The sequence below is a fragment of the Leopardus geoffroyi genome, chromosome C1 (assembly GCF_018350155.1).
Source record: "Leopardus geoffroyi isolate Oge1 chromosome C1, O.geoffroyi_Oge1_pat1.0, whole genome shotgun sequence".
NCBI classification, from domain to species: Eukaryota; Metazoa; Chordata; class Mammalia; order Carnivora; family Felidae; genus Leopardus; species Leopardus geoffroyi.
The window spans coordinates 162726218-162739620 of record NC_059328.1 but is presented as its reverse complement, the minus strand read 5'-3'; the positions used below and the strand labels follow the sequence as shown (position 1 = coordinate 162739620).

The window sequence follows — 13403 nt, the reverse complement described above, 5'->3', positions numbered from 1 at the left end:
GATGTTATGGTACCTTTGCTATAGACATACTTTCCTGTCCACTTTCTCCTTGCCTGCAGCCAACAAAACCTAGATAGAGAAAATTTTAAGTAGGACGTGTTAGTATCCCCATTAACTCATTATTAGCAGCCTCAAATGAGCCCTCACCTATATCTAGCCTTCTTATTTGCTTTCCTGCTCTCTGCTGCAACTGCTTCCCTTTTCTCCTCAAACGTCTTATTTGTGCCCACTTTGTGTTTCACCCATCCCTACCCTCAGTAGATGACCCTGCCTCCTACTTCAGAGATCAAAATAAAAACTACCAGACAGAAATTCACTCAGGTTCCCACAAGCCAAATCTAAAAAGCCTGCTTATTCACTCCTCTTATCAGTGGGTGGTTATTCCAGTTCTTTGAATCTTATCATGTCCCAACTTTTCAGAAACCTTACACTATTAGTCATCCTTTCTTTATTCCCCTCTTCATTGCCTTTAAATTATTTTATATTATTTTTTTTAAGTAGGCTTCACACCCAGCATGGAACCTGAACATGGGGCTTGAACTCAATGACCGTGAGATCAAGACCTAAGCTGAGATCAAGAGTCAGCCACTTAATGGATTGAGCCACCCAGGCACCCCTAAATTACTTTATTGAGATAAATTCACATATCATAAAGTTTACCCTTACTATTCAGGTGGCATTTAGTGTATTCACAAAGTTGTGTTTTGATCACCAATAATCCCTTCTTTCTTGTATATACAACTTATCCCTCTCAAGCTAGATTGTTTTCTATATAAAGATGCCCTTTTTAATCTCAAGGGGGGAAAAAAATTTCTTCCTTAGTACCAAACTCCTTATCCTTCATTTACCATATTTTCACTACTCTCCTTTTTTTTTTTTTTTTTGTAAGTTTATTTATTTATTTTGTGAGGTACAGAGATAGCATGAGTAGGGGAGGGCCAGAGAGAGAGAATCCCAAGCAGGCTGCACTGTTAGCGCAGAGCCCAATACCGGTCTCGAACTCATGAAACCGTAAAATCATGACCTGAGCTGAAACCAAGAGTTGGTTGCTTTACCGACTGAGCCACCCAGGTGCCCCTCATGACTCTCCTTCTTAAAAACTTCTTGAAAGAGTTTGTTTTTTCTACCTCATGATAACTCAGTGTAATCTATCTGGATTATCTGCTCATCAGACTCAAACAGCTTTCACCAGGGTCATTGGTGACTTTTGTAGTTTTAAATCCAGTAGACGTTTTCAGTCATTGTGATTTGTCAGTAGCAGTGGACACTATTGGGTACACTTGAACTACTCCATTGGATTCCATGACCGCATTCTCCTGCTTTCCCTCCTTCTCTAGCAACTTGTTTCTTTTGCAGGCTCATCCTCTTCTATCTTTGCTACTAAATATTGGCATTACTTAAAATTGAATCTAAGGCTCTCCTCTCTCAATTTTCTTCTTATGTGATATCATCCATATCCTTTGCTACAATTACTATTTAAGTACAGATGACTTCCAGATTTCTGTCTATAGCCCTTATCTTCCTCTGAGCTGCAGACTAGTGTATTTAATTCCTGACTTAACATCTTATGGATATCTCAGAGTTAGCACACCTGAAATTGAACTCAAGGGTACCCTCCCTCAAATCTGATTCTCCAGTGTTTTTGATTTCAGTGAAATGTACTACTGTTAGATTATGCAAACCAGAAACCTGGTCATCTCTGACACAGTCTCTTTACATCATTTCACATATCTAGTCCATCACAGAATTTTGGCAATATGTAATATGTAGATATAATGATATGCCTATGTGTTCTTGTATATGTACACATATACATATATACAGGCAGTGAAAGGATAAAACAAATGTGGCAAGATAATACATTAATGAATTTGGATGTATAGACATTTCTCTATTATTCTTGTAGCTTTAAGTTTAAAATTATTTCAAAATGAAAAGAAAATGTCTTATGATTTTAATATATAGATACAGTTAAAATACATGACAATAATAACACAATCAGTGGGAAGAGGCAATAATAGAGTAAAAGAGTAGAGTAATACTCCAATTAAAAGACAATTTGGTGGTTCCTCAAAGAGTTAAACTTAGTTAAACATAGAATTACCATATGACCGAGTAGTTAAGAAATATGTGTACGTGCATATTCATAGCTGTGCTATGCACAGTAGCCAGAATGTGGAAAACAGCCCAAATGTCCATCGGATATGAGTGTTTAGGGGATGAGTGTTTAAACAAATTGTGGTATATACATACAGTGGAGTATTATTAAGCCTTCAAAAGTAAATGAGTATTGGGGCACCCGGCTGGCTCAGTTGGTGTGGCATGCAACTCTTTATCCCAAGGCTGTGAGTTTGAGCCCCATATTGAGTGTAGAGATTACTTAAAAATAAAAAAAAAATTTTTTTTAAAAAGAAGTAAATGAGTACCAGAGAGAGACAAGCCATGAAACAGACTCTTTTTTTAAAAATATATATTGTTTATTTATTTTTGAGAGAGAGCACAAGCAGGGGAGGGGCAAAGAGAGAGGGAGACACAGAATCCAAAGTAGGCTCCAGGCCTCAAACTCACAAACTGCAAGATCATGACCTGAGCTGAAGTCAGACACTTAACAGACTGAGCCACCCAAGTGCCCCAAGAAACAAACTCTTAACAATAGAGAACAAACATGGTTACCAGAGGGGAGGTGGGTGGGGAGAGTTGGGTGAAATAGGTGATGGGGATTAAGGAGTACATTTGTCACGATGAGCACTGGGTGGTGTATGGAATTGTTGGAACACTGTTTTGTGCGCCTGAAACTAATACACCACTATGTTTTAACTATATTGGAATTTTAGGAAAAAAGGGAAAAAAACCCAAAAAGTAAATGATGACTGATGCTAGCTGTGGATCAATCTTGGAAACCTTACGCTAAATGAAAGAATCTAGACATAATGGTCACATATTGTATGATTCCATTTGTGCAAAATCTCCAGAATGAGTAAATTCATAGAGTCAGAGCTGCAGATTGGTGGTTACCAGGGGCTAAGAGACTGGGGAGACTGTGGAGAAGAAACTGCTCAGTGAATATGGGATTTTATTTTAGTGTGATAGAAATGTTTTAGAAGTAGATAGAGGTGATAGTTCTGTAACATTGTGAATATACCAAGTTTTTAGTACAAAATTACTTTAAAATAATTAATTTTTTATTTATGTGAATTTATGTGAATTTCACCTCGACAAAATTTTTTAAAAATTAAATAGGACAAAGAAATGTCAGATTGGATTTTAAAAGCCTACCTCTATGCTGCTTACAAGATATGCATCTTACCTAGAAATGCAAAGGTCCCAAAATAGTCAAGATGGTCTCAAAGAAAAACAGAGAGGATATGGTACACATGAATCTTATATCAAGACTATTCTGGGGCGCCTGGGTGGCGCAGTCGGTTAAGCGTCCGACTTCAGCCAGGTCACGATCTCGCGGTCCGCGAGTTCGAGCCCCGCGTCGGGCTCTGGGCTGATGGCTCAGAGCCTGGAGCCTGCTTCCGATTCTGTGTCTCCCTCTCTCTCTGCCCCTCCCCCGTTCATGCTCTGTCTCTCTCTGTCCCAAAAATAAATAAACGTTGAAAAAAAAATTAAAAAAAAAAAAAAGACTATTCTGAATCTGCAGTGATTAAGAAAGTCAAGGACAGACAAATTGACCACGGAACAGTGGCTGTACAGCCACAAATACAATTTGATTTGTGGTGAAGATGGTACTGCAGAGTAACAAAAAGGACTGCTTTTCTCAAGAAATGGCGTTGGGTCAGTTGTATATCCTCGTGGGAGAGGAAATAAATCTTCAGCCACCTCACCCTGTGCAAAAAAAAAAAAAAAAGTTTACATAGCATAAAAAGTGAAACTCATGTGGAATAAAACATCTATTATACAGCATAAAATATTTTCATGACCTTGTAATAGACAAATATTTTTTAAACAAGACACAAAAATCAGTAATCATAAAGGAAAAGATTTTAAAATTGGACATTAAAATTAAAACTTCTGTTGGTGTGCTGTGTGGCTCAGTCGGTTAAGCACATGACTCTTGATTTTGACTCAGGTCATGATCTTGGAGTTGTGATATCGAGCCTTGTGTCAGGCTCTGTGCTGATTGTGGAGGCTGCTTAAGATTCTCTCTCCCTGCCTTTGACCCTCTCCCCAACACACGCACGTTCTTTCTCAATAAATAAATAAATTAATTAATTAATTAAATAAATAAAATTACGACTTCTGTTAAACAAGAGAAAGGAGAGATAAGCTACAGAGTGGGAGAAGATATTTGCAGCATCTAACAAAGAATTTGTCTATAGAATATGCAGGGAACTACAGATAAATAAGGAAAAGACAACCCAATAGAAAAATGGACAAAAGATTTGAACACGTACTTCATGAAGGAAGAAATCCTCCATTAATGATTAGGGAAATGCAAGTTCAGACTACCCCATACATTAAGAGCACTGACAGTGCCAAGTATTGGAAAGAAAAACTGACTGGCAACATATACTAAATTTGGGTGAATGTATGACCTATGACAGAACTCCTCCAGGCTTAGGTATATACTCAAGAGAAATGCATGCACAGATTTACCAAACTCCAAGTACAAGAATGCTTATGGCAGCTTCATTCATAATAGCTTTAAAGTATAAACAATACGTGTCCATCAACCGTGGAATGTATAAAGATACTGTGGAATATTCCTACAGGGGATTATTATGTGACAAAGAGAAAACATACTACTGCTACATCTGACAACATGGATGAATCTCACTATGTTGAACAAAAGAAGCTGGATGCAAAATAATACATATTATATGATTCCATTTCTATAAATTTCAATAACGGGCTACTTTGTTATACAGAGAAGCCAGGATTGTGATTGTCCCCGGAGAGGAGTGGAACATTGTGACTGCATTGCTAATAATATTCTATATATTGATCAGAGTATGTGTTCATTCTGTGATACTTCATCAAGCTATACGCTTACATAGTTTATACTGTGTATATTTGATACTCAGTGTACACCTTCTCAAGTTTGACATTCAAACCAATGATTACCTTCTGCCTTGTATCAGTTGAATTTTCATTTTGGATCTTTATTTTCCTACTTCTATTTCCTACTTTCTGCATTGGTTTGGTTTCTACAAATTTTTCTTAGTTTGTCAACTCTCTTGACATTTCATCCAATTTTTTCTGACACTACTCTGTTCTGTCTTTATGGCCTCATGCTTCTGTTTCATAGAAACAGAATCTTTTTTGCATATATCTATATCTTTTTGAATTCTGCCAAGTATGCCAGATAATTCACTAAGAGGGTGTGTGTGTGTGCATGTGCATGATCATTTCCTTTTTCCTTTATAACATTCTTCATTCAGTAGCCTTTTTATTAAAATCAAATTTGTGGACTTCTTCCACTCCTGCCCCCATTCTTCCCTGAACACGATGAAATCCATTCAGACTTACTTACAGGAATCGTACAGGATTGTTGCCTTCTTCTTTTTGGTAATGTTCAAATCCTCTTGAAATCTATACCTCATGAATGAATTGGGTGTTTGCCACTGACTTTATGGCCAAGAAGCCAAGAGCTTTGCTATGTTAAGTTCTCACTGTTTACTTCAGTGAATCACACAATGGAAAACCCACAACTGCCAACATACATTCTACCCAGATTATTGCTAGAATTAACCTATTATTTTGATTTTTGGATGATATCCTTCTTACACTACACCCACACCCACGCAGAACATTGCTGGCAGTTAGTTGTCTTACAGTTTGGTCCTTTGTTGATTCCTTTCTGGAATTTTAGTTCCTGAAGTATGTAGAAAGATGGTAGTCAAGGTTCAGTACTCCGGTCTCCATAAACAGCAATATTCATCTAATAGAGCAACAAATGTTTAATATTCTGATTCAGGCAGATCCTAAATGTCATGTCAGAATGAACAATGGAGGTCTGTCTGTTTCATTAGAGAAAACATAGATTGGTCTTTCCTCAATTTGGAATATTTAAAAGGAAGTACTCTCTGTGTTGGAGCAAGAACAAGGTATATTGGTAGACTCGTAGCCAGACTATTTTGAGCAGAAGTCCTGGTCCCCTTTCTTTTGGTGAGTGCATTGTTGGCTGTGTTTTAAGTTAAAGCCACCTAACCAGCACAGATCAGCTCATCTGGGTGTCAGCATCAGGTACTGGGGTAGTGGATTTGGCTAGAGACAAGCATCTGACTTGGAAGCTATAATTATTACAGAATAAGAGTGAGTCACCTTGATAAACTGCCAGGTCTTATCTATTTAGTCATCAAATTTTAGGGTTACAGATGGTGAGCAGAGAATAGGAGAAGTCCTCCCTTCCCCCTCACACTGTAAATATATATTTTTTCCTATAAAGATGATGTGTTTTTGGTTAGAAAGAAATAAAACAGCATTGTAGTTTTAAAAAAGAAGGCACAAAGGGAAAGTCTCCCTGGAATCCAATCTTGTAGAAATTTCTGTTGCTAACAATTTGGTATGGCATCTGCCTAGTTTCATTATTTGGGTATATTTATATTCTATATAGTTTCAAAACCACAAGCGGAATCACATGATGCATTCTGCCATAAACGATAACACCAAATACCTTTTGAGTATTTACTATGTGCCTGGAGCTGTGGTAGTAACTTTGCGTGTATTTTCTCATTTAATCCTCGTGATCACCATATGTTGAATTGGAGTTACATCAATTTTACCAAAACAAAAATTAGAGATGTTAACTAACTGTCCCAAAGTTTCACAGGTAGAAAGTGGCAGAGCCAGAACTCAAGCCCAGATCTTTTTGATGACAAAATCCATACTCCTTATTTTTTTACTTTTTTAATGTTTATTTATTATTTTGAAAGGGAGATAGAGTACGAGCGGAGGAGGGGCAGAGAGAGAGGGAAACACAGAATCTGAAGCAGGCTCCAGGCTCTGAGCTGTCAGCATAGAGCCTGATGTGGGGCTCGAACCCATGGGCCGTGAGATCGTGACCTGAGCTGAAGTCGGATGCTTAACCGACTAAGCCACCCAGGCGCCCCCACAAAATCCATATTCTTAACTTTATTTCATTGTTGTGAATCTGCTTTTATCACTTAGGAATTCATTTTGGACATTTTCCCATGCAAATGTACATGCAGATAGGTCTTGTCTTCATGGATAAAAACTGTTCTGTTATATTAATGTCCCATAATTTATTAGCAAACCTCCAGTCAATGGGTTTTTATGTTGTTCCTAATCTGTACCTCTCTTTTTGTGCTAGTATCACACTATTCTAATTACTGTAGCTTTATGGTTTACTACATAGTAAGGTAAGTCACATATTTTTCTCTCTAAATATTTTTTACGCTCGAACAGTTCATTCTTTTAGAATAATGATATATTCAATCTGTGACATTCTCCAACATCCCTGTTATAATTTTAACTAGAATTATGTTAAACATTATAGTAGCTAGGAATTTTATCAGCATGTTGTTGATCAGTGTAGATGAATTTTGAGTGAGAGTCTGGCTGAAACAAGTTTTAAGTTAGTGTCTCTGGTCCTCAGGTCTGGAAGTCCATGGACCTAAAACATTTCCTTAATTGGCTGTTTTGGGGGCATTTGAGTATTGCCAGAGTCAGTCATAACCATGGTTTTGGATCCGTGGATCATGAATCCCTTGTAAAAGCATTTGAAAGATATGTGCTGTCATCCCTCAAAGGCACATAAATATAGGACTTTACATACAATTTCAGGGTGTTAGGGAAACGCTGAAATCTACTTATGGGTCACAGATTAATAATTCTTGCTGTGGAAACTGAAGAATACCAAAACAGAGAAATGTTGTATGTAGTCTTGGAAAGTCAATTATGTTATTGTGTGCAAAGAAAAATATTTTTGTGATACATGGATTGATAATCAGGTATTATACCCAAATAGTAGGAATACTAAATTTCCTTGATGACCTTGGACCGAGATGAAGACTTAGAATAACAACCTTGGGAATAACTAAGCTAAATAAGGAGCAATTAGAAAGACAATAAGGAAGATAAATAGGCAGTGTGATTGGACAGCACGAGAATTTTCGAGTCACTTAGAACTGAATTTGAATCTTAGTTCTGCCACTTACTAACTAGCTGTGAGAATATAGACAAGTCACACGTTCTCCCTGAGCCTACATACATTACAACTGCTGTTAACAAAAATTATAAAATACATCAAAAAAATAGAGCATTTCTTAAGTCAAATATGAGACTAGTAGAAAGAAGAGTCAAAGCAGATGAGTGAGGAATTCAAGGTGAGTTTGGATTTTCTTTGCAGTTAAAAGATCATTGTTTAGTAAAAACTAGTTCTTGTAGAATGTTAAGACTAGAAGCCTGAATTGAAATTTCACTAAGAAAGACACTATTGTTGGTAAAACTTAAGAAATTTGAAGAAAAGGACTAATGATGACTGGTATTTAATCTTTCAACAATCATAATAACAATGGCAACAGATCACATTTACTGAAATTTTAACTCTGTGCTAAGGACCGAAACACCTTATATGCATTATCTCACTTGATCTTCACAACAACCCCCAGGAGTAGATAGTGTCATCATCTGTGATTTATTAATAAAATAATAGATCACAGAGCTGGTAAATGGTAGGTCTAGGGCTTATTTTCACATTTAAGCTTTAAGCTCTTACCTCTCCAATTAGTGTACTCACATCACTACAATATAACCAAAAAGTTCAAGTATCCAGGAATTTTTGCATAGCCTTCATTATGTATATAGGTTTTTGAAAGTGAGGACTTTATTAAAATTATCAAAACAAAAGTTATCCTCCCACATCTGAATTTCTACATAATGATGTTACTGAAGAAATTATGAAATCCTAACGTAACTTCTGATGCCTCAAGCATTAAGGTGTTTTTATGTTTTGATTGTATTCCAAATTGTTAAAAGTAGGTTAAATGTGTATTATTTTCTCAGTTAACCATAGTCAATTAACTGGAACCTTTTATTATTCTAATCATAATTATTAATATATGTGTTTATATAAAGCATAAAAATTTAGTTCATTAAGTATTATATACAAATAAGTCCAAATGTTTTCTTTAATCTGATTAGAGTTTTTTCAGATAAGGAACATAAAACACCTTTTAGTTTTTTGCTAAAATTGAAATTAATTTTTATGTAAGAAAAACAGCACATTACAACTATACCGTATAATGGTCATTTATGTAAAATAATCTTATGTGAGTGACCTTTTTTATTTGTCTTAAGTAAACTGGCACCTTTTAATAATCTAAGGTATCTTTTCTTGGCTGTTAAATCTTCTATGGGGATAATATAGAGAGTACTAGTACAAAATAAAATATTTTAAATTTTAAAATTCAACTTGTCAAACATTTGGTTATAATCTATAATATATTTTTTGAAAGATTTGAAAGTGGGGGTGCCTGGGTGGCTCAGTTGGTTAAGCATCCGACTCTTGATTTTGGCTCAGGTCATGATCTCACGGTCATGAGATCGAGCCCCATGTCAAAAAAAAAAAAAAAAAAAAAAAAAGTTTTGAATGTGGCTTTGATGAATATACTGTTTGAGAACTTTAATTATGAGTTAATTCTCTTTGACTGAAATTTGAGTGTTTCTAATTTGTAGTTTAATGTGTTGATGTGAGGGGGAAGATTAATGCCAAAAGATTTTTTGATAACATTTCTATGTCTGCAGTGATTATGTAGTTAATTTAAGATGAAAAAGAAATACTCAAATTCCTTCACTAGTGATGAGCATTTATTGAGGCCCCTTGGTTTTATAAAAGTGTTTACAGTTACAAAAGTATGTTATACTTTTTATATGATTAAAATTTAATTTCCTTCCTTATTTTTGGTCTGGCTTTCTTTTGTCTATTCTCTTTTCTTTCTTTAATTGAAAAAACTAATGGAACCAAATATAAGATGGTACCACTGTTTCCTCCTTTTGTATAATCTTGTTGCATGTCTCTACATAAGCTGTTCTGGCCACTCATCATAGTAACCAGCTGGGCCATTTCACCTGCTGGAGCCATTAAAGAGGACTCTCTCCCCCTAGATTAATCCCCTCCGACATTAGTTTTTTGCACTGACAACTGGAGCAGGCATTCAGAATTTGCAGGTGGCCAGTGTGACGCACATAATTGCCTACAATTTTAGGCAATGAATAAAAATGGTCTACATTACTTGTCAAAGGTTGTATATGCAGTGCCAAGTGAGATCTATGGGAAGCCTTTTAGGGTTTAAAGAACAGTTAATAGCAAGGCTGCACAGGGCTTTTTTAATCATAATGCATTTGTAATATAGCACTTTGATCTTCTCCTTGTAGGAAATGGTGTTACATTAGCCACTTTTAAACATTTATGAGTGAAATTCAGTTATAGAAGAGTAAAAGTGATTATTCTTAAGCAGAACATGTTAGATTTCATTAAAAGTTTTCAGCTTGCCCCTTCCTTGTTAAAATCTGTGGGAAGTCCTTTTCCTGGAGAGTTTCAAATCAGGATCTAAGGACATAGGGCTTTTTCCTTATTTTTCCTGTTGGTAACAGCAAGATTTGGAAGGAAGGTATACTAAATACTGAGGTAATTTATACAAGTGGATATTTATAGAAAAATAACTGATTTATGGTAAATACATCGATGAGAACCCAAGAACTCTATTACTAATAATTGTGTGTTACAATAAAATTTTGAGAAATGCATATTTAAAACATATCCATAAATTATCTTTAACAACAACAACAAAAAACCAGATGACTCTCAAATGCACTTCTTCTGGAAGAGCTAAGTTTGACCTTTCAGACCCAAGAGCCTTTTATTAACACCTGCCTGTAAGAAGAACCTTGCCACACGCAGCTTTTAGATTCAGAACCACAAAACTGATGAGGAAAGACTTGAAGGGTTCAGTTTGTGTCACTTGCTGTTTGCCGTTTCCATTTCACAGATGATTAATCTTTCTGTGAAGAAAGGCTAGAGAAACAAAGCACATTGGGCTCTTCCTGCAGTTACTCCTTCTGAATGCACACTAGCTTGCTAACTAAAAGGCCTTTAGATTTCCAGCAGAGAGAGATGTTCTGAAAGTGAATGCAGCTGGTTGGAGGTCACCAGTGCAGGGCTCTTGCCATTGTGTAATGGAGGCTTTGGCAGGTTGGGTGGGGGGGGGCGGTGTTGGAGCGGGGACAGGAGAAGTGGGCAGGAAGAAGGTGTTGGCAAAAAATTAATTCAGAATTAGAAGGGTTTTGGTCAGTTGATTTAATATTTTGGAGGGTAGATCATCAATAATAGGCTCAATTTCGTCTATTTTGTTTGTTTTCCTTTTTAAGGAAAAAATTATAATTCAGTCTCTTCCTAGTATTCCTCCCTCCCTCCATTTCCTAATAGCATGTTTATCTTGCAAGTGGCATCACCAGGTGATGTTGAAATGTTATTAACTCTTATAATCTTTGGTGTATGTGAATTGTCTTGAAATTTCTAAGACTGTTACTAATCGTGCTAGTATTCCACATTTTATATATTCAAATGTTAATGCCACAACAATGTTTCATTGGTATTTGGATTTTTAATGAGGTATTGAAAACAAATGATCTGTGTGATTTAGTTCCCCTGTCATATAAAATTGACTTTTTATTTTGAGGATTTGAAAACTTTTAATTTTACTATTTAGTAACTAAATGTTTAGTATCCGCCCTGTAATTACTTTCTTCTCAATCTTGTATAGGATATAATGTGCAAAGTCAAATCCTGGGTTATAGATCAAAAGAAACCTGTTCGCTTCTATCATGATTGGAATGACAAAGAGGTAAGTTGTAAACATCTTGCCACCTCTTACTGCCTTGGCTTTGATTTCTTAGAGAATGAATTAGAGTTGTCATTATTTTATATTTTGTTATTAATATCTAGTTAAACTTTATTTCTGTCAATCATTGCTTATTCCCAGGCTTGTTATTATTTTCTTTTTCCCTACTTCTGATATTGCATAACAGCCAGTGTTTTACAAATAAGAATTATGAAAATGAAAATGGCTACTTGTTTAGAAAGAGTTTACTTTCAAGTTTTTCAGTGACTTACTCAATATTTGCTCAACGTTTTAAAAGGATTCTTTCTGTCTCCCACTTTAGATTGAAGTGTTGAATAAACACTTATTTCTGACTTCAAAACCAATGGTCTACTTGGTTAATCTTTCTGAAAAAGACTACATTAGAAAGAAAAACAAATGGTAAGTTTTTCCTCCTAGATATATTCAGACATCATATCTCTATCCGTACACACACACAAACACACACACACACACACACATACACTACACACACGAACTTACTGCTATGTTAGATTTTAATATTTTTCTCCTTATTATTAAAAAGCTTAAAATGGATGAGAAAGCTTTGTTTGTATTTACATTCTGAGATGAATCTCCTAATTGATCTACACTGAGAGAACTTAAGAAAAAACAACAATTAAATTAGGCAATATTGAATCATGCGTATTTACTTATTAAGTTTAAATTTAATAGACATTATTGTTTGTTTCCTTTGCCAAATGAGAATTTACATAGAACAATAATATTTTTTAAACTAGGAATTTCTAACTGTTGATATTACATGTGGCTTTAAAATATCCACTTGAGATTGTAGCTGGGCGTAAATTTTAAAATCCTGATTAAATGCTTTAAGAAAATTTTTTAAATGAAAACAACTGTGTGCAGCGGGCGGGGGTCGGGGGGAAGAGAGGAAGATCAGGTATCTGTTTCAAATACTTAAAGTGTAGAAAGGTAAAAACTATGCATTCATGTGTTGATTGCCATTTTGGACATGTAACCCAAATGTGCAGGGTTTCCTTCATTCACAAATAACTTGAAAACATCCTATATTCATGTAACATGGGGCATGTACACATTCGGCACTGCGCTCACTTTGACTCGCCTCACTGGACCCTCAGTGCTTTGTACTATTAAGTCATACAAACAAATCAAAACTATCCAGAGCAGAATATCTGCGTTCTCCTAAAATATATTGTCGGTTTTTCCCTGTACTTCATTAAGTACTTAGATGCACATGGTTTCAATTTTCCATTAAAAATTCTCATTTCCATATGATATCAAAGAGTGAGAAGCTTTAAACTGAAAAATAAACATTCATAGACTGGAAGCCAAAACAATAATTAATGTCAGATGGTTAACTCCAATAAATGATTAGAATAAATTCTGTGAAATTACTGCAACTAAAAATGCCCTGTTGATATTACTTTAAGACATTTTGTGTTCCAGAAAGGAAACTGAATTTGTCTTCTTTATTGGTAGTGTTCTAGAAAGCATAAACTTCACATGAAAATTTAGTTCTACCTGGTCACTGCCCTCCAGTAGATAATTAACTTTAAAATAATCAGTTCTGTC

At 35.5% G+C, this 13403-nt stretch overlaps 1 protein-coding gene across 1 annotated transcript in view; it reads left to right on the top strand.

Annotated features, from left to right (window-relative positions):
* OLA1 (Obg like ATPase 1) overlaps positions 1-13403 on the top strand; it is a 174650-nt gene that overhangs the window by 117284 nt on the left and 43963 nt on the right. Inside the window, exons 6-7 of the mRNA XM_045480240.1 lie at positions 11733-11813; positions 12133-12230. Of these exons, the coding sequence (XP_045336196.1) occupies positions 11733-11813; positions 12133-12230 (179 nt within the window). The remainder of the gene's footprint in view (positions 1-11732; positions 11814-12132; positions 12231-13403) is intronic.